Source organism: Cavia porcellus, unplaced genomic scaffold, assembly GCF_034190915.1.
Source record: "Cavia porcellus strain 051 isolate PalLab524CR breed Dunkin Hartley unplaced genomic scaffold, mCavPor4.1 scaffold_4, whole genome shotgun sequence".
Lineage (NCBI taxonomy): Eukaryota > Metazoa > Chordata > Mammalia > Rodentia > Caviidae > Cavia > Cavia porcellus.
In genome coordinates this window covers 107,160,263-107,181,685 of record NW_026947487.1, presented here as the reverse complement: position 1 = coordinate 107,181,685, position 21,423 = coordinate 107,160,263, and the positions used below count along the sequence as shown (strand labels likewise).

Genomic DNA, 21,423 nt, shown 5'->3' with positions numbered 1-21,423 from the left:
GGCTTCCGGCGCAGCTCGCCCGGGCGTCCTGCCAAGGGGTGGGGCTGCACGTTAAGCGGGGGGAGCTTCCGGCGCTGCTCGCCGCACGTTTCGTCAAGGGGTGGAGCCACACGTGAAGCGGCGGCGGAGGGTTGCCACGCTAGGAGCCACGCGGTCGGGAGTGAGGACGGTGAAGGTGGCCAAAGGTGCGTCTTTGAGCGATATTGGTGACTTGGGGAAGGGGTATTCGAGAAGCTGGTGATGAAATGGGTTTTTAGGGCTGTAGAAATTATAGGGATATATTTCGCGGGGTGGGGGGAGTTCGCGGTGTTAGTGACAGGGTATTTGGGTATGAGTGACCGAACAGGGGTTTTGTAGCGGTTAGCTTTGGTAGGTGGATGGTTTAGGACGTTGAGAATTCGGGGAGTATTGTTGGGTGTGAGGTGGCCAGCTGCAGGCTCGATATTGAGGTTGACTAATTGGCGCGCCTTGTGGGGGGAGGGGTACTGGTAACAACCCGGAAGTCTGGCTTTGGAGGCCGCCATGATGGGCGATCCTTTGAAGGAATCCCGATCCATTTATTCGTGAATAAATCTTTTTTGAGGCAATGTGTTTGATTTTAGATTTTTACTACTGTTGCATTCATCGTGGCGAGCCAATGTACGTTCAAAATTCTAAGTTCTTTATATACTCTCTCTGAATAAATATTTAAAAGATCTAAGATGAAATCACAGATGTATTTGAGGCGTGGCCACAGAAACTGCTTGCTCTTAATTCAAAGGCAGAAAATTGTGGTTATTAGGTCCAGAGAATTCCCCTGAGAATTGGTCATGAGAGAGAGAATCTTTGTCTGGCAGTGGGAATGGTACAGCCATCACATCCTGGTTCCTGTGTATTTGTCACCTGCCTGGATCTATACCTTAAGGTTCTGCAATCGGTGATGTAATTTTTTTTCTTGCAAGCAGAATCATCAGTCTGGTCTGGGTTACCATCTGTTTATGAGCTGGTGAACATGTAACAGGAATATTCACTTAATTAGGCACGTGACTCTGCCATGTGTGTATGATTCTGCTAATCTATCAGGCCTGTATGCTTGAACACTGTCATACATTCATTTCTGACAGTTGAAATTCTTCACGAATGCTTTGGAACCTATTTTCATTCTGAAAATATTTTAGTAAGATTGTATGTCAGGGCTGGAAATGTGGTTCTGTGATAGATCACTTGCGTAGCACGCAGGAGAATGTGGGTTTTCCCCAGCACTCCTCCCACCCTACTAAACATGCAAGTGTTCACTTTTGAAGACTACTCGGAAAAATGAAATTCGTTGAACAAATGACTGAGGTTATGTGTCTGAGCAATCAGTATAGATTTTTGTCTTTGATGAAGTGAAAAAAAATTTTTAATTTTATACTTAGAAATTGGTGTTATTGCAGACAAGAACGGTGCTTCAGGTACTAGTGATAAACATGAGCAAAATAGACAATCTTCCTATAATAGAGTTTGCATTCTAGTAGCAAACCAAAAATAAATACGTCAGGCAATGATAGGTGCTATTCAGAAAAGTAAAGAGGGAAAGTGAAGGAAGTGCTATATAGTGGAGGTGGGATGGAGTGCTAATTATATAAAAGTAGGTGACATGCACTAAGAATATAAAAATGAACTAGGGACTGGATAAGTGGAGGAGTATTATTAGGAGACAAAATCAAAAGGAACTCAGGATGAAACTGAAGCTTTGAATTCTATGTAAAGAACATTGTATTTTTATTAGGATGTGAGAAGTGGAGGTGTTTTATTGTTGTATGGCACCTCTTTATTTTTTCCTGTTTGAGACTGAGACGGGTTTCACTCTTAATTCAGGTTGGGCTTAAACTTATTATCCTAGGCTCTCTTGAATCGAGGCAATCCTTAGTCTTCCCAGTGCTGGGCTTACAAGCTTACACTTTCCCCCTCCAGCTAGCAAGTAGCAGTTTTTAAGCAGAAATACTAAGACATTTTGACTTTTAAATGATCAGTCTAAGCTAGAAGTGTAGATCAGTGGTAAACATGTGCTTAGGATGTACAGGCTCTGTGTTTAATGAAGAAGCCACTATGATAATCCAGGTCGAAAGATAATATTGACTTAGATTCAGATAGTATAAGAGACGATAAGGGAAAAAATAACTACTCTGAATATAGTTTGAAGATAGAGCTGACAAAATTTGCTGATTTGATGTGAGATGTGAAGGGAAAAAGTAAGGGTTTTTGGAAGGATGGAAGTGCCTCCCAGTGAAATAGAATGGAGCCAGTTAATGGATGAGAATCAAGTTTGGTATTAGATACATTAAGTGTAAGATGTCCAGGACATACATCGGAGGTATACAGAAAGATGACTGGCTCTCTAAGTCTTAATTCAAGAGAGAACCATGTAACATTATTAAACTGGGTGAGATTTAGCTAGACAGTGAGAAAAATGAAAATATCCATTCAGAATCAGTGGAGAATTGAAAAATTGGGCTCGAAACTGAGGGTGGAGCTCATTTGGTAGTGCTGTCCTAACATACATAGGGTCCTAGTTCAGTCCTCAAATAGGGCATGGGGGAAGGAAGAAAGAAAAAGAAATTGGACTCAAGATTTCTCCTTCCCAACCTGGGAGTGGTTGCACACATCTGTAATCCCAACACTCAGGAGGCAGAAGGTTACTTCGAGTTTGAGGCCAACTTGAACTGCATAGTAAACCCTGTCTCAAAACAACCCCCCACCACCACCACCAAAAAAAAAACCCACAAAGGCTTCGATAGGACAAGGGAACTAAAAAGTAGATAAATACTGAGGTAAAGGAAGCCTTGAAAAACCTTGAAGTATGCATGAGTCCTAAATTTACTTGAGAATTCTTACATTCCTGATTATTAAATGGTTTTTAGGAGAATGACTTTCTTGCGCTTTTTGTTACAGCTCAGCCATGGCTCGAGGTCCCAAGAAGCATCTGAAGCGAGTGGCAGCTCCAAAGCATTGGATGCTGGATAAATTGACCGGTGTGTTTGCTCCTCGACCATCCACCGGTCCCCATAAGCTGAGAGAATGTCTGCCTCTCATCATCTTCCTAAGGAACAGACTCAAGTATGCCCTGACAGGGGATGAAGTAAAGAAGATTTGCATGCAGCGCTTCATTAAGATCGATGGCAAAGTCCGAACTGATATAACCTACCCTGCTGGCTTTATGGATGTCATCAGCATTGACAAGACAGGAGAGCATTTTCGTCTGATCTATGACACCAAGGGTCGCTTTGCTGTTCATCGTATTACACCTGAGGAAGCCAAGTACAAGTTGTGCAAAGTGAGGAAGATCTTTGTGGGCACCAAAGGAATCCCTCATCTGGTGACCCACGATGCTCGTACCATTCGCTACCCTGACCCCCTCATCAAGGTGAATGATACCATCCAGATTGATTTGGCATCTGGCAAGATCACTGATTTCATCAAGTTCGACACTGGTAACCTGTGTATGGTGACCGGAGGTGCTAACTTGGGAAGAATTGGTGTGATCACCAACAGAGAGAAGCATCCTGGCTCTTTTGATGTGGTTCACGTGAAAGATGCCAACGGCAACAGCTTTGCCACCAGGCTTTCCAACATTTTCGTCATCGGCAAAGGCAACAAGCCGTGGATTTCTCTTCCACGAGGAAAAGGAATCCGCCTCACCATTGCTGAAGAGAGAGATAAGAGGCTGGCGGCCAAACAGAGCAGTGGGTGAAATGGTTTCTAGATGATATGTTGGTGAGGTCTCTGCTTAATTAAAGATAATAGAGCATGATTTTAAAAAGAGTGAATGTCCTTTTCTTTTAAGTAATTGAAAGAAAAATCACAAAGGTTAGCTTCCTTACATCACAACTGCAATATTTCATGCACTTGAATTCCTGGCATTCACTTCACTTTGTTTTAGCAGTCACTTAGCTGCAGTATGTGGTTCCTTCTGTTGAAGTAACCACCTTAAGGACTCTACAGTAGATCCACCTATTCCAGAAAACTCTTATTTTAGCAGTCAAAGAAATAAAAGTTTATGTTTAACACAAGGTATAAACCTGGCATAGGGTTGTGTGCCTTTAATCTCAACACTAAAGGCCTGGGCTACATTTAGTGAAACCCTGTCTCAATAAACCAATAAATAAGAAGTGCCGCCTGGGGATTTAGCTCAGTGGCATAAGCGCCTGCCTTGCAAGCAGGCAGTAGTGAGTTCGATCCCTGGTACCGATAAAAAGGAAAAAGACAAAAAAAAAAGACACAATGGAACCTTCCCACAGCGGAAATTCAAAAACTGTATGCTGAATATACATGTTTCAGAGACTATCTCTGGGATGAACAAAAATAATGTTTGGGGCTGGGGATTTAGCTCAGCGGCATAAGTGCCTGCCGTGCAAGCAGGTGGTCGTGAGTTCGATCCCTGGTACCGATTAAAAAAAAAAAAAAGGAAAAAGACAAAGAAGTGCCTCAGACTGGAGACATAATTCATCATCGAGACATATATACATATATATGAGTAACAGACATAAACCTAACAGTTTTTTATATTTTAAGAGTCAAGGGGTGTTCTAAATACGCATGTTTAAAAGACTACAGTGAAAGACAAACTGCCATTCATCCCCCCTCAAAAATCTTCCCCAGATTCCTTCATACTGATTCCATCATGCCTGCCACTTTCTGAAGCAGTATTGGAAGTTCTGTTAATATTTTTACAGTGTGGTTAAAAAAAAAAAAAAATGCTGTTGCCAAACACCATCTAATGAAAAGCTAGGGTTGTGAAAAGTAGTGTGACCTCACACTACCAGATCTGGTATGAGATTTTGGGGGTCAAAAGTTGTATTTTGGCTTTTTTGAGATAGGATCATAGTATGAATTGAATTCATTATCCTATATTTTTCGGTCACACCTTGTATGTTGCCACTCCATGAAAGCTTTCAAGTGAGAATGAGTAGTACTGGACCAGAGGGTTGGTAAAAAGCATTTTCGGGCAGAGAGTGCTGCCCTTAGATTGTGGTAAGGACCCTGGAATAGTTTTTTTCAGATGAGCAGACCTCAGTGTAAATTGATAGCATCTCAGTTCTCTTCCTCTAAAAGCCATTTGTAGGATTACCTTCAAAAGCACAAACCAGTTTCCTTACTGATATTAGGGCTTTTTCATGTACGAGTATGAATCGGGTTTTTAAAAAAATGTTAGAGATAGAGTTAAAGGTAAGGGGTAACATTAGATTAGTGTTAAGCAGAACCATAGTTTTCTCGGAAAACAGCCAAATAACTTGACAAGGAAATGTGGCAAATACCCTATGTTCCTCCCAGCACCAGGAGTTGCGACCTGCTTCCCTGGCTACCCCGCTGTGGAACATCCGGAAACAATCGGGAGGCAAAGCTCCCTGGCCTTTTGTCTCAGCCCTGGTTAATGTGAACAGCTAGACTTCAGTATAAACCGTACTTGAAGTTAAGATGACCATTAAGATTCATAATTCAGGTCAACTTTTAATGAACATTTTACACGAGTGTAACACCTTAGCGACTCGCAAAGTGCTGCTTCTCTGTCTCAGAAGCACGCACCACGTAAACCTCCGCCTCCGTTTGTCCCACCCCTGCTAGGGCCCTGAGTCTTTCCTATTGGTTCCTCTCCGGCAGTCGGTTGCCGTGGAGACCACGGCGATGGCAACCAGGAGAAGCCAAACTTGGTCATTCCTTTGGAAACGCGGCTAGCCGGCCGACAGTGCGCAGTGTTCATGGCGCTCTACGAGCTTTTCTCTCACCCGGCCGAGCGCGGTTACCGCGCCGGGCTTTGCTCCAAGGCCGCGCTTTTCCTGCTGCTGGCCGCCGTGCTCACCTACATCCCGCCGCTGCTGGTGGCCTACCGGAGCCACGGTGAGCCTGCCCCGGCCGGCGCGCGGCACTGCTCCCCGCGGCCCGCTGCCCCGGCCGGGCCTCCTGACCTCTTCTCGCCGCCCTTTCTAACTCAGGGTTTTGGCTGAAGCGCAGCAGCTACGAGGAGCAGCCGACTGTGCGCTTCCTGCACCAGGTGCTGCTCGTGGCCCTACTGCAACCCGAGCAGGGCGGCTTCCTCGCCTGGAGCACGTTCCCCGCCTTCAACCGGCTGCAGGGGGATCGGCTGCGCGTCCCGCTCGTCTCGGTGCGTGCTTCCCGCCCGGCGGGCCAGGGTGGAGACAGGCGCGGCCCGGGGGACACCGCTTGGACCCTAGACGCTCGCGGGCCCGCGGCGCTTGGAGCGCGGGCTGTATGACTTGCGTGGGTTTATTTTCCTAACGAGTACATCAACTGTGTGGTGCACTGTCCCTCACGCGTCCGCGAACCGACTCCAGAGCCTTGGGACAGCGGCTCTCTAGACCTAGGCATTTCCGTAGGCGTGGGCTGATGAAAGGGTGCGTGTGATGCGGCTCGAAAAGCCGAGCTCTGTTAGGCTAAACCCAACCCCTTGTAGGGACCGAAGGGCGGGAGTTTTTAAGCAGACAGGACCCGTGGAGGCCAAAGAGTTGATTGGTTAAGCGACCTCTATCCAGCTTGTGCTCTGGGCTAGCTGCGCCTGCCTGCACGTGTCTCTTTGTCTCTTTTTATCTGCTGCTCAATCCTGCAGCTGTCCGGGACCGAAATTAAAGCATTTTACTGTCTGTGGTTTAGTATTTGGTGTGGCATAAGCGAATGCTTCTTTTACAATCACTCTCTCTCTTTTTTTTTTATTATCGGTACCAGGGATCGAACACACGACTGCCTGCTTGCAAGGCAGGCGCTTATGCCGCTGAGCTACATCCCCAGCCCTGTCACTCTCTTTTCACTCATTTTTGAAAAATTTTTCCTTTAGGTGTATTATGAGACGTCTGGTTTTCCTTCCTCCAAATTTGAATCACTTTAGGTTCTCTTTTAACATTACTGGCAAATTTATGTGACTAAGGAAAAAGAATTCAGATTTTTTTTTTCCCCAGCAACTAAGAAAGATAAACCATTTTAAAATATGGTTGGTAATGTGAATAACTATAAACAAAATATGATTCAGATTACTCTACTTATGTTCTTTGATTACAAAAGTGTATACTCATTGTCAAATATTAAAGAAATACAGGTGCCAGGCATGGTGACTCATGCTTATAATCCTAGTGCTTGGGAGGCTGAGGCAGGTGGATCGCTGAGCTTGAAGCCATCCTGCATTATACAGGAGATCCTGCCTCAAAAACAAACAAAAAAGAGTTACAGGTATCCATAATGTTAGTGATAAAAGGCTCAGTTTAGTTCAGGCATCAATGGTTGCTAATCAATTTTTCAGATATGGGAATATTGTCATATATTTAACCAGTTCCTTGGTAGATCATGAGTTTCTTCAAGTATTCACTATTAGGGATAATACAGTAAGATTTTGACTAAATATTATACCATATTTTTTTTCTATTGGCCAATTGAATGAATGAATGACCGATGAGGCTATGGGGACTCTTTAAGTGTCACTGTGTTGCTAGGCTGGTCTCTAACTCTTGAGTTCAGGGGATCCTCCTGTTGCAATTTCCAAAATAGCTGGCAGTACCCGGGCATCACCATGCCCAGTTTAAATATTGCACTCTTAAGTGTCAAATCATGAAGAATTGGAATAGAAACTGTTGAAATTGTATAAGTACTAGGAAACCAGCAAATAAAACAATCATTATCTACAGAGAAACAAAAAAAGTAAGACGTGAACAAGGAAAAATCAGAGCTATGAATAGAAATGACATAAGCTTAGTAATGTGAATGCTGAATATTCACTGGCCAATACTTGAGTTTAACTTTCTTGGGGGATGAGAAGGGTGTGCTTGTAGTGGGGACACTGATGAAGGGAGGGGAGCTGGGACCCTGAGAAGCCTAAGTTGAAACTGTAGGGAAGACAAATGTGAACATTTAAAGACCTAAAAGGGTAGCGTTAAATTCAGGAAGCAGGGAAACAAGATAAATGCTGTGGAAGCCATGTGCTTTCTGTAGTATTATGGAATTCTTCAAGCAATCAGGTCTTTCAAAACTATTGTTAAATAGCAGGAGAAGGCTAGGAGTGTAGCTCACTGTCCAGCAGATGTATCCCTGAGGCCCTGGGTTCAGTCCCCAGCAATGGTGATGAGAAACAAAACAAAACAAAACAAAACAAAAAAAATGGAGCCAGATATACATTTCTTTCTCTTTTCTTTCCTTCTTTCTTTTCCTTGAGATAGGATCTTATGATATAGTTCAGCCTGCCCTTGAATTCACTGTGTAGCCCAACTTTGACTCAAATCCACAGGGATCCTCCTGCGTCAGCCTCTCTCTCTCTCTCTCTCTCTCTCTCTCTCTCTCTCTCTCGGTATTATAGGTATGCTCTATTGTGTCCAGCAGACATACAATAATTCTTTAAGTAGTTCTCAGTGATCAGTGCTCCTTTTTATTCTTACCTGAGATTCTAATGCCCCATGGCACAGTGACTGCATGAGAGCTAGTACCGGATAGCTTAGGGCTTCCTTTTAGGTCTGCTTTTGTTTGTTTGTTTGGCAGTACTGGGGATTGAGCCCAGGGCCTTGTACATGCTAAACAAGTATTCTACACTGAGCTATATCCCCAGCCCCAGGTAGACTCACTTTTTACCATGTATTCACTATACTTCTTGTGTTCCACTTTTCGTATGTTTCCTTTCCAGAAGCAATGTGTGGTGGGATGTGGGAGTGTTGCTCCGTGGAAGAGTGTCTGCCTAGGACACATAAAGCCTTGTGTTCATCTAAACATTGAAAAAACTTGCTTGTTTTACATTAAAATAGCATTTTGTTCCAGGCATGGTGGTACACTGGTGTAATCCCAGCACTCAGGAGGCTGAGGCGGGAGAATCACTATGAGTTTGAGGCCAGCCTGGGCTCCAGAGACCCTGTCTCAAAAAAGGACGGTAGCATTTTGTGTCTTGAACTTTGGTAGTATTGTTTGCTTGCTTTTTTTTTTTTTTCCCTTTTACATTTGTATATTCCTTTCTGTCCTCATACACTTCTGGTTTTTTGAGTCTAGGAAACAGTCGTGAAAATTTGCAATAATCATGAAAATAAAGGTAAGTTGTGTCTCATTCCTTCTTTCATTTTCACTTGTGCAAGTTGACTGCTTATCACTGTAAACAGAAGCGCTCCTGGGAGAGCCCCGCCCAGGTCTCTCTCTGCTTCTTTGCACAGGTTCCAATTTTAAATCTAAGGAGCCAAAGCAGCCTCTTACTTTTGTGGCACCTCGATCATTCCCTTTACTATCTTTGTTGTTGTCTTCAGTGTCGTCTTCTTGTCATTGTGTTCATGCTCAGGACCTTGCACATGTTACTTTGAGCCATATCCCCAGACAGGATGATTTTACACTGTTAGTAAAATATAAGACACAAACTCCTTTTAAAACTTCCTTCACTCTAGGTGAATGTCTCTCTGTAATTTATGACCCCATTTGTGACAGATTTTCTCAGTGAAGGATTTGTTTTCTTGGCTAAGCTTTTTTTTTTTTTTTTTTTTTTTTTTTTTGTCTTTTTCTTTTTTTTATCGGTACCGGGGATCGAACTCGCGACTGCCTGCTTGCAAGGCAGGCGCTTATGCCGCTGAGCTAAATCCCCAGCCCCCTTGGCTAAGCTCTTGACTTAGGAATTATGTGAAAGCATCCAATAGCAAAAAGGTGAATTAGAGATACCCTGGGAAAAAAGACCTCAACAGCAACCCAAAGAAAGTTGGGGCCCTATTAATTGAAATTAAGCACCTGCTTATACTTCTAGTAAGATTTTTGTACATAAGTGAAATGAATATGTAAAAAACCATTGCTCATTGTAAACAAACCTACAAATCAATAGGAGACTCCAAAAAATTTCACACCTACCCAATGGAATGTGAAGCAGGGATTTGTTTGTTGGTACTGAGGACTGAACATAGGGCTTTCCAAAGTGAGCTCCACCCACAAAGCCACTGTTTGTTTTTAATGTGGCGGATCTATACACAGTGAGTAGAATCCTCTCAAAGAGAAATTGACACATAAAAAACAAGAAAGTCTAGTGTGCTTCTACTTCTATAAAAATAATAGAAAAAACTAAGAAAAAGAAGAAAGAGTACAGCGGGGAAGGGTGTCTCAGGACCTGACACTACCTCTCGAAGCTTTGGCTAGCTCTAGGAGGAAACAGAATCCTAGCAATAAACAGAATATTGATTGCTCCCAGGAAAGGACCTAGACTGCTGGTAAACGAAAAGCTTTTTTCCTCTTTTGTACCTCTTTAATTTTGTACCATAGGAATGTAATACATATGTAGGTTTTTATTTAATTAATGTAATGTATTTATCCTTGCATTGCTAGGGGTTTAACCCAGGACATTACACATGCAAGCCTGACCTGCACTGCAAGACCCTGTCTCAAAAAAAAAAAAAAAAAAAAAAACAAAAAACCCAAAAACCAAAAATGTTAGAGTTATCCTATGACTCAGCATTTCTTCTCCTATTTATACACCCAAGAGAACTGAGGGAAGCAACCAGGCAGAGGAGTGGAGAAACAAAGCACGCCAATGCACATACTGATTCTGTGTCTTAGGCATACAGATAAACATTTTGTCTTAGGTAATATACTTAAAGTCCCTTGCACAGTACTTGAACTGCAACAATTAGTGTTAGCTATCAATTTTTAAAAAACATATTATCTTTTAATCTTCACAGTAACCCCAGAGTGGGAGGTCATACCCCATTTTGCTGATGAAGAACAGAGAAATTATGTAATTCACTGTGGGTGTCCAGTGAAGAGAGTCTGGTTGGGAATGTAATATCTCTTGTTTATATCTTATATTCCTTGTGCTCGCCAGGCAGGCACTGTGCTGCTAAGTTATATCCCTAGCCCAATATTCCTAGACTTACTGCAACGAATTTCTCTCTTTTTGTTTTTAGAGACAAGGTCTCACCATGTAGTGCAGGCTGGTCTTGAACTCACTTGTGTAGCCCAGGCTACCTTCAAATTTGAGGGGATCCTCTTACTTCAGCATCCCAAGTGCTCGGATTACAGGTGTGTGCTACCACACCTGGGTGTTTTTTTTAAATATTAATGTTTTCCATAGTTAAATATTTCCTTCTATAATTCTTACTCATTACATTTAAAAAATTTTAGAGTGAAATTTATATGACATAAGATTAGACATTTTTTGTAATTGGTATTGTAAAACAGAGAGGAAAAGAAAGTGCTCTAAAGGATATAACTGCAGGTATGTTTAAGTATGTAGGATTGGGGGCTGGGGATTTAGCTCAGCGGCTTAAGCACCTGCCTTGCAAGCAGGCAGTCCTGAGTTCGATCCCCGGTACCGATAAAAAGGAAAAAGACAAAAAAAAAAAAGTATGTAGGATTGATAACCATACTACTAAGTTTTTGTTGGATCGTTGAACAGAACTGTTTGCAGTCTCGCTGTTTGAATGTCTACTTTGTATGCTTTAATTTTGTAACTTAAACAACTATTTCTAAGAGAACAAGATGTAATTTATCAACTAGTGATTTCTTACTGTTTATTTTTTTTTGAAATTATGTATTTCTACCCTTTTTCTGTTTTGCTTTTTTTCTCCTTAAATAAAATTTTAAAAAGTAGAAAAAAAAAGATTAGACATTTTGATTTTTGTTTTGTTGAGGCAGAATCTCATTTTGTAGCCCAGGCTGGCCTTGAACTCACAGAGATCCTCCTGACTCAGCCTCCCCAGTGCTGGGATTATAGGCATTCTCCACCACACGTGGATAATTAAGCATTTTAAAATGAACAATTCAGTAGCCTTTAGTACATTCACGATATTGTGCAATCATCACCTTCATCTAATTCCAAAATATCATTACTCGGAAAGAAAACCCATTCAGCAGCCACGTTACATTCAGTGTTTCCTCCAGCCCTTGACAACTACCAGTCCACTCTCTTTGGCTTTACCTGTCCTGGATATTTCACCTAATTGGAATAATATACTATATGATTTTTGAGTTTGTTATCCATTCCTCACCTGGTGGGCATTTTGTTTGTTGCCACTGTTGTGAATAGCGTTGCCGTGAATATGCATGAATAAATATTTGCATATCTGTTTCAACCCTTTGAGAGATACACCGAGGAGTGGAATTGCTATGTCCATTCTATATTTAACCTTCTGAGGAACTGCCAAACCATTTTCCATTGTAGGAAAATTTTTAATTTTCTAACTCTGAACATAAAGCCAGACTGGCTCCAGCCTGTATAGCAAACTGCTGCCAGGGCAGTGGTTTTTAGATCAAAGTTTGACCAAATATTGAGAGGCGGCTTTGTGGTTGCTCATTTGGAAAAATGCTTGCGAAGTCGCTGCCTGGCTTCTGCTTTAGTGGCTGTCCTCACACCGCTTCTCTGAAGTCCCTGTTTTCAATGCCTTCGAAGTCCAGTTGTTGGTAACTAGAGAAGAAAACAGCTGAGCGACCATTTCCCCAAAGAGGATGACGCGGCTCTTTAAGGCCTTGGTGGCAGCAGAGGCTGGGTCGAGGCTGGGCAGGGCACTGCACAGCACCCCACGTTCCCTCCTGTACCCTGACATCTGACTGTGCCTTCCTCCTTAGCGGGAGCAGCCGCGTAGCTCTCACTACTTGCCCCATGCAAACATCAGAAGTGCTACTGGGGTCAAACCTTGCCAAAGAGGCATCAGGGCTGCAGTAAAACCCTGTGCCAGCCCAACGCTGTGGCGCTCACCTGTAATCTCAGCACTCTGGGAAGCTGAGGCAGGAAGATAGCAGGTTTGAGCCCAGCCCAGGTAAATTAGCTGCTCAGTGAGACCCTGTCCAAAAATAAAAGTGGAAAAAAGAGTTGTGCATATAGGTTCATGTGGAGGCCGGGGCTCAGTCTTTAGTACCACCACAACAAAACGAAACAAAGCCCCACATCTGTCCCCAAGAACCGACTGAAGAGCGTGTAAGGCGGGGTTCAAGAGGCATTTAAAAATAAACCAGAGGATGAATGGGGTTTCTTTTATGAATATTTTTTATTTGTTTTAATTTATTAATTTTTATTTTGGGTTCGTTTTTCTTTTCTTTTTGAGACAGGCTCTCACTATGTAGTTCAAACTGACCCTAAGCTCACTGTGTACTCCAGACTGGCCTCGAACTCCTGATGATCCTCTTGCCTCAGCCTCCTGATGGCTCACATTATAGGTGTTCACCACCATGCCCAGCTATGAATTATTTTTTAAAACTCTGATGTCATCAACATGTTTGATGGTACAAAGACAGATTTACATGGAAAAGTATCAACTGAATTCACGTGTGGGGGCTGGGGATTTAGCTCAGCGGCATAAGTACCTGCCTTGCAAGCAGGCGGTCGTAAGTTCGATCCCCGGTACTGATAAAAAGGAAAAAGACCAAAAAAAAAAAAAAAAAAAAACATTCACATGTGATTCAGACAAATTGGGATGTTTAAGTTTTCAAAATTTTTGGATCAATTTATTTTGCTTATATTTACATGTGAGTAGACATCTGATACAAATGTGCCAAATCTAAACACCCTTTCAATAAATAAAAACTTAAGTACTCTAAGTGCTTAGAAACATTCGTTTCATACTGGTATGTAACATTTAGTAAGATGTATTTTATGATCATTGACATTTTAGATTCACTGAAATACTGTTGGCCATGATTTGATGGATCTAGGAACCATGAAGTAGCAATTTCTACTTTGCTAGAGACCCAAAGTCTGGTGCCAATGTGTATTTTGAACAAAGGGAAAGAAATGAGCACCCAAGAGGCTGAGGCAGGAAGAACAGAGATGTAGTTCAGTATAAAGGCAATGGTTCAATCTCTAGTCCCATCAAAACAAAAGAACTGGGAGAAAAGAAAAACTGGAGAACCCACTGAGGACAAGTATATGAAATGCGCGCTGGTCTAAATTAGGAAATTAGGCAGGGATGTGGCTTTGTGGTAGTGTTCTTGCCTTGCATGCACAAGGCCCGGGGTTTGATCCTTTAGTACCAAAAAGTGAACTACAAAATTCACATTTATTAAAGAGTATGGCGGGCTTGGGATTTAGCTCAGTGGCACAAGTGCCTGCCTGGCAAGCCTGAGGTCATGAGTTCATCCCCAGTACCCCCCCCCAAATAAAGAATTGCCCAGAAGAATGATCCAAACAATTCCAGCAAGTCATCAGATCCTGTGGAATCTCTGCTGGGAGAAACAGTGGCAGGTCAGGACCCTCGGAAGGACGGCACTGCTCACAGCCGTGGGCTTGCAGTTTGGGGGCTCAAAGAAGATTCTTGTCCTAGAGGTGGGGACAGCTGGGGTGTCCAAACAATGAGTAGAATGGGGCCCCCATGCGCAGACACTGTGGGTCCTCCTGAGCTCTGGAGCCCACCCCGCTGATGCAAGTCCCGATCCTCAGGCCCTTCCACGGAGCCTCTGCTTCCTACAGCCCGCTCTTCCTAGCTCCAGCTGCCCCAGCCGCTCCCTGTAGCAGTTACCACATTCCCCTCCCACTTTCATTCTCTAATACTTAGCTTACTATTTCCTAGAATCAATTCCCTATTAAAATCCAGGAGCTGAGTTCTTTTACTAATTAGATTCTTATGCATACCAATAGGCTGATTTGCATTTTCTAATAATTAGCATTTCCTCTGTACCCCCCAACACACACAGCCCCCAACCTAGGAATTAAACCAGGGCCTTCACACTGAGCCATGTCCCTAGCCTTTTTTTTAAAATCTTGAGTCAGGGTCTCACTGAGTCACCAAATTGTCCCAGCTGGGTGTGAGTTTGCAATCCTTCTGCCTCAGTTGCTGGGGTTACAGGTATATACCACCCCAGACTGTTTCAATTTCCCCTGTATCTTCCATCAGGAGTCTCTGAAATTAGGGTTCATCTGAGCGGTTAGAGACAGAACATTGAATCAGCAGTCAGCAAACCTAGGTCTTAGTCCAGTGAGAACTGGTGGAGTTCTGTACCGTCTCTCAGCCTCAACTTAACCTATCTGTAAAGCAGGACGCTTCCTCTTTCCTTCTCCGGATGGGTGAAGGGGTCAGGTGAGACAGACAGCAGGCATAAACACAGTTCCCAGTCACATGTATTTATCTTGTGAAAATCAGCTGGTACGATTTATGAAATTTTTTCACAGGGCCAGTATTTGCTCTGCTTAGTAGACTTGTTTTTTATTTTGTTTTGTTTTTCGAGACAAGGCGTCACTGTGTAGTCCAGAATGGCCTCGAATGTACTATGTAGCCCCAACTGGCCTGGAGCTCAGCAGTCCTCCTGCCTCAGCCTTCTGAGTGCTGGGATTACAGGCGTGTGTTGCTACCACTGATTGTTGTAACTGCCTGCCCGTTGTTTATGATCTGTGATTTACCTTTCGCCCTATTTTTATCGGTTTTCTTCACTTTTATATCCATATTTATAAAATATGTGTGGTTCTGATGCCTTGCTGGTTTTGCTGAGCTTCCTTTCTTGTTTTATTGATTGCTATTAAAAGGGCATACGTGATAAGAGAGATGGTCCTACATCAAGAACCCAAAGCAAGCTGTGGGCTAAGCATGTATAAATAGAGCTCGGTGATTTGCCATTGCATTTATTTGAGAAATGTATTATGATTAGATTAGGGTTTTGTTTTGTTCTTGTTTTCCTATTTTTAAAAAGCTCGTTTGGGGTAGGAGTCTAGCCTCGTGGTAGAACAAATGCCGGGAACACTTGAGGCCCAGGGTTAGCACCAACAAGGAAAAACCTCACTTGTAGAGAAGCAGCAGACAATTCTGATGTACTATTTCAATTTTCTTTGTTTTCTTTGGAGGGGGGTGTGATGAGACAAAGTCTTGTTATGTAGGGTAGGCTGACCTTAAACTCACTTAGATAGCCCAGGCTGGCCTCAAACTTGAGGCAATCCTCCTGCCTCAGCCTCCCAAGTGCTGGGGTTATTTTATATACCAGACCCTATTTCAATTTTCTATGCAATAAATGCAGGTACATTTATTTAAAAAAAAAGAAAAGAAAACACCCATAACAAAATGAGACAGATACTGATTGATGATATTGCCACGTCAAGTTCCCGTCCTGTTCGCCTGTGCCAGCCCTGAGTAAGAATGGAGGGACGATGCGTGCTGTGTGTCTTTCCCAGTACTGACCCAGCCACACCTTTCTATGCCAGGACAGTGGGTCGCTGGGTACGTGCAGCAGCAATGTGGACTCTTCCCAGACTTCTTAAAGACCAGGCCACTGGCTCTTTTTGGGTTTCCTAGACTCGAGAAGAAGACAGGAACCAGGATGGGAAGGCAGACGTGCTGCATTTTAACCTGGAGCTTCCCCTGCAGTCTACAGAACACGTACTCGGCGTGCAGCTGCTCCTGACCTTCACATACCAACTGCACGTGAGTCGGTCCTGAGGGAGGCCCCTCCCTATTGCCTTCTGCTTTCTAGGAAGTCCCATGTGTCCAGGGCTGGCCCTGGGAATTTAATCTGGGCAAGTGGGGTGTTCTTGATTGGAGTCCTGATAATTTACATGAATGAGAACTAGCTCAGAGGGTCTGGGCGGAGTGCTTCCTGCAGAACTGAACCAGGTATGTGAAGACACACCTGCAGCCACAGACAGATGACTCTTGAACCCAGAGCCCTTCGGATCTGACAACAGTTGGCATCGTCTCCTCCTGATTTCAGAGGATGTCAACATTTGTGATGCAGAGCATGGCCTTTGTCCAGTCCTCTTGTGCGGTTCCGGGGTCCCAGCTGTACGTGAACGGAGACCTGAGGCTGCAGCAGAGGCAGCCGCTAAGATACAGTGGCCTGGACGTCAGATACAATGTAAGGGTGCTGAGCGTCCAGCGCTGCAGCCTGTCTGCTTAGCGCCTGCTTTGAAGAGGGAGAAATGAAAGTTGGAAATGGGCATCTCCTGTGGGTAACACAGATAAAAATTCTTGCCATGAATTCTTTCAAAATATGGAGAAGGTCCACCTGTATTTACACCTATGCAGAGGCAGAAAAACATCTTTATTGATGAGCTAAATTGCTTTCCAAATGATCATGTAGAACATTTTAAAAATAATACTGGCCACCACTTATAGAATGTGCTATATGCCAGCCCTGAATTAAGAAGTTTACTGTTTAGTGCAGTGGGGTACACCCTGGCCCCAGCCCTCAGGAGGCTGAAGCAGGAGGACTTGAGACCAGCCTGGGCAGCATAGCAAGGCCTCAGTCATGAGCGGGGAAGGAAAGGCTTTCACACATCGTATTTGACCATTCCAGCAGTCTCCCTAGGTTGCTGGAATTGTCATTTCTCAGTTCTCGGCTGTCTGTCCGGCACTACCCTCTTCCTGGGTCCCAGCTCCTCTGGTCTCTTTGTTCTTTGATTCCACAAACAGCGCCTGCCTGGGGGCCATTCCCTTTGCCAGGTATCTGTAACTTACCAGGCCACTCATTCCGGTCCCTGAGCGAGGTCCTTCCCTGATCCTCTTCTCAGACAGGCTTCACTGCGTCTTCCAGCACTCCTCACGCAGATTTACCTCTCCTGCCAGCCCACACCTTAAAGAAAATTCGAAGGTGCGTTAGGTTTCCGTCTCAGTGATGAAAGTGCAGCTGTGCTGTGTGCTGTCAGCTCCGGCCAAGAGGTGCAGGAGGGGCCCCGGTCTCCAGTGCTCACCCCCGACCTCCTGCTGCTGTATCCCAGGTGTCTGTGATCAACGGGACCAGCCCCTTCGCCCAGGACTTCGACCTCACCCGCATTATGGCCGCCTACCAGGAAAGGAACGGTGAGGGGTGCCGAGGGCCCGTTTCTCTGCTGCTGACACGCTTGCTGGGTTTTGGTGGCAGTAGAAGCAGAGAACCCTTGTCATCATGTACATCTCAAAACCAGTGACATCTCAGCATTAGGATGGAGACAGGCTTCCCGGGAATTGTCCTTTTTGCTGTGTCTTGCTGCCCACCCCTGGCCTCCCGCTGACTCCAGTGGCCCAGCAGCTTCCTAGTCTCTTCCCTGCAGCCACCATTGGCCCTGATGGGCTTTTTTTGTTTTTTTCTTTTAACATCCACAAAAGACTAATTGATTTGTTCTCCTGCCATAGCAGCAACAGAAGTGAAAGCCTTTTCACTAGAAACAGAGGCTGCGAGGCCCCTAGAGAACAAAAGCACCCACGGTTCTGGCTGTAGGTGCAGGTCAGTGCTTGTAGTGCCAGGGCACAAGCCAGCCTTATGCTTGGCCCTGTGCTGGGCTGGGCTGGCCTGTTCAGTGGCCTGAAGCCTAGGTTTTCTCTGAAGGCATAGGGCATCGCACCTACATACCAAACTGAACATGCCCCATGTGACTGAAAGATACCAAAAGGGTTACTTGGCCACCAGACATATACACACGACACACAGACATCTCACAGGTAATAAGGCCTGCAATTGCTGTATTTCTTCTTTGTTTTTTTTTTGCTTTGTTTTGAGACCAGGCCTCATTATATAGTTCAGGTTGGTCTTGAACTCACTGTGGAGCTCCAGATGGCCTCAAACTCACAGTGGTGATTCTCCTGTCTCAGCCTCCCAAGGGGACAAGCTGTGTCCCCACACCCAGCTTCTTCCTAATTTTGTACAAAACACAGCAGCATTATTCCAATAATAGGACTTTTAAAGCAAAACAAAAAATCATTGGCCTACATATCACCTTTCCCTCCTCTGTTTCATTCACTCTTTCTCTGTATGAAGATTTTTTTTCATATAATAGTATAAGAACAGCTTGGGAGTTAACGTATTCATATTTATCTAATTATGTAACATGAAGAGTTCCCCCACACTACTATCAGAAAAGTTCTGATAGTATGTTTACTGGTACTACAGTACTTTAGTTATTCAGCAATTGTAGAACAGTTAGACTGTGTCCAAGTTTTTGGCAAATGTTTTAAAAAATAATGTCGGCAACAGTTTCTTACCCTTTTATTTCTTTGAACTCTAAAGTGTGGGAGGCCCCCAGACCCCCCAAAATCAAAGAACACCTATAGCCTAGTGCTCAGAGTGTCTCTGCCAGAGGGCCACCTGGATTAATGATTAATGCTTCTGTTGCAGTCACCACCATCCTGAGTGACCCCAACCCCATCTGGCTGGTGGGCAGGGCGGCAGAAGCTCCATTCGTGATTAATGCTGTCATCCGATACCCTGTGGAAGTCATCTCATATCCTTTGTGATAAAGAGCCAGCGCTGGCTCAGTTTCCACAAAGAAGAGAAGGGCTCTTCAGAGGTCCGCAGGAGGATCAGATGTGGCCAGCCTTAAGCTGGAAATTGTCCCCACACAAATGACCCTGTCTGCTGTTCATTATAGGAAAACAATTCATTTCCTGTTCCCATTTCCTCCTGTGCGGTTCTTCTATCCAGGTCAGGGTCATCCATATTTATGCCTGAATAATCTTGGTTATCCCTTTTATCTCCGGGTATTTGAGACATTCTTGCCATTTCCTGTCCAGGGTGACTCCTCTCCTTAACTGTCCTCACTTACCAGCCGGGATTCTGGGAGATGATCAAGTTTGCCTGGGTCCAGTACGTCAGCATCCTGCTCATATTCCTCTGGGTGTTCGGAAGAATCAAAATCTTCGTGTTTCAGAACCAAGTGGTGACCACTATCCCAGTGCCAGCCATGTCTCAGGGAGACTTGCACAAGGAGCACTTATCCTGAGAAGACCATTTCCGAGGGCTCAGCGGGCCGGCTTCCTCAGTGCTGTCTCCTGAAGGGCAGTGCACGCCTGCAGCCTTGTGTGGTTTTCCCCTTGGAAGCGCAGCTCTTCCCACTTTTGCTCTCCGTCCATGCCAACAAGAATCACTGGGCACTGGTCTGTGGGACTGTCAGAGGCCTCGGGAGGCTATAATTTGCTGTTTTTGTGTGTTTGCTGGCCTTGCCCTTGAATTTCAACAGAACCTTCCAGTCAGTTCAGGCATCTTGGAAAGAGTCCCATTTCTGGTCAAGCAGAGACGGTCGCTCTTTTGAACCAGAAGCACTGGGCATCTCTTCTCCCTATTGTAACCCACTTTGACTCTTTTCAGGCCTCTATTGATGAATATGCAAATCCCCAGCAATTTCTACTCCAGGGGATCTAGGGTTCCCATTCAGAGCTTTGATTTCCAGAATGAGGCTTTTAGCCAGCACCCAAGAGCAAGCCCTGCAAACCCATGGGGTGGGCAGGGGGCAACACCAGGACCGTCCACCTGCCCTCAGCCTGACAGACGCGGTCTGTCGCCAGCCCAGCTGAACAGCCCTCTGTGCCTGCCCCGCGGAGGCTGGCTCCTTGCCCTGCCTCTGGCCCTGGGTCTGCGCCCCTGGATCGGCAGCCTGAGTCAGACGCTCTGTTTCACTTGGTCCCTCAGCAGCGGTGGGTGGCGCAAGGGTTGTAACAACAGGTTCTTTCTCTCTGGCCCTCACCCAAAAGCTTGGACAGTCGCCACCCCCCACTTCGCAGCCCACCCCCTTCCTGAGAGGACGTGGGTGACAGAGGAGGCTTTGTTGGTGTTGGCTCCCCTGCCGGACAGCCACAGCATCCATTTGGAGGGCTCGGGAGAAGCCCAGATACTTGCGCTTCCCCTGAGTAAGAACAGGTTGCCCAACACAGGGGCAGCTTGGGGAGTGTCACGAGGAGCAGGCTGGACTGAAGAGGCTGCTGGGCTGGGCATTCAATCCAGCAGCCTGACGATCCTCTTGGCTGAGCTGGTGTCTGCAGGGTGGAGGTGGCTAGAAAGGGTCTTTGTTGGTGGAAGACATTGGTTATTGGTCAGAAATGCTTTTTTTTTTGGGGGGGGGGTACCAGGGATCAAACTCAGGACCTTGTGCTTGCCAGGCAGGCACTTAAGCCACTAAGCTAAATCCCCGGCAAGACATTGGTTATTAAATCCATTCCCCCCCTGGGCAAATGTGCAGCCTCCTGAGAGGCCAGATGGGTCTGCTGTATGGGTCCCAGCATGTCAACACACTGGAGAGACACACCCTTCTGAGACCCAGGCTTCCTGATCACTTACACTCTTTATGTGTGCCTCAGTTTACCTTCAGGATTCAGTTATTTCCAAAGTACCTTTTCTTTCATGAGGACTGAAATAAGAGTTTTTGTTTTGTTTTGAGACACGGTGTTGCTACATAATTCAAACTGGCCTCAAGCTCAGTATGTAGCCCAGGCTGATGGTGAACTCAAGGGGATCCTCCTGCCTCAGCCTCCCAGGTGCTGGGATTGCAAGCCTGCACCACCATGCCTGTCACCAAAATGAGTTTTAAAAATAATACCTTGAAATAAGCAGAAAAATTCCCTTCCACAGATTCCTCTGACTTCTTTTACTATTTAAGGATGTTTAGATACCTACTTTTTTTCCTTGAGATTTAAATGAAAACTTTTTGGGTTTAAATGTCTAGAAGATGAGATACAGAAAGATGGCTAAAGATTAACATTTGTTTTATATTTTTTCTTCTAATGCAAATTTGGTATAGAGAACCCATAATGTTTTATAACTTTCTAATTAAAATGCTCAAAATAGAAGGTTGTC

At 44.7% G+C, this 21,423-nt stretch overlaps 2 protein-coding genes across 3 annotated transcripts; both read left to right on the top strand.

Annotated features, from left to right (window-relative positions):
- The first annotated feature begins 7 nt into the window (after positions 1–7).
- On the top strand, positions 8–3,781 carry LOC100729272 (small ribosomal subunit protein eS4, X isoform-like). Its single transcript, XM_003472004.5, has 2 exons — positions 8–185; positions 2,914–3,781. The coding sequence occupies exon 2, from the start codon at positions 2,921–2,923 to the stop codon at positions 3,710–3,712; it is 792 nt and encodes a 263-aa protein (XP_003472052.1). The 5' UTR covers positions 8–185; positions 2,914–2,920; the 3' UTR covers positions 3,713–3,781.
- A 1,672-nt stretch (positions 3,782–5,453) lies between these two features.
- Tmem231 (transmembrane protein 231) lies at positions 5,454–21,416 on the top strand. 2 transcript variants are annotated; one of them, XM_003472011.5, is made up of 7 exons: positions 5,457–5,856; positions 5,952–6,121; positions 16,179–16,307; positions 16,594–16,737; positions 17,600–17,681; positions 18,973–19,078; positions 19,396–21,416. In XM_003472011.5, exons 1-7 carry the CDS (start codon positions 5,718–5,720, stop codon positions 19,574–19,576), a joined length of 951 nt encoding a protein of 316 aa, XP_003472059.1. In that variant the 5' UTR covers positions 5,457–5,717; the 3' UTR covers positions 19,577–21,416. The 2 variants fall into 2 exon arrangements, with proteins under 2 accessions (XP_013010411.1, XP_003472059.1); XM_013154957.3 differs by lacking the exon at positions 16,594–16,737 and having other exon boundaries at positions 5,454–5,856.
- Positions 21,417–21,423: the final 7 nt, after the last annotated feature.

Coding starts and splice junctions, on each gene's coding strand:
- LOC100729272 (XM_003472004.5), top strand. CDS start 2,921: ATGGCTCGAGGTCCCAAGAAGCATCTGAAGCGAGTGGCAGCTCCAAAG.
- Tmem231 (XM_003472011.5), top strand. CDS start 5,718: ATGGCGCTCTACGAGCTTTTCTCTCACCCGGCCGAGCGCGGTTACCGC. Junction 17,682..18,972: donor CGCCTACCAGGAAAGGAACG/GTGAGGGGTGCC, acceptor CTTCTGTTGCAG/TCACCACCATCCTGAGTGAC. Junction 19,079..19,395: donor TACCCTGTGGAAGTCATCTC/ATATCCTTTGTG, acceptor AACTGTCCTCAC/TTACCAGCCGGGATTCTGGG.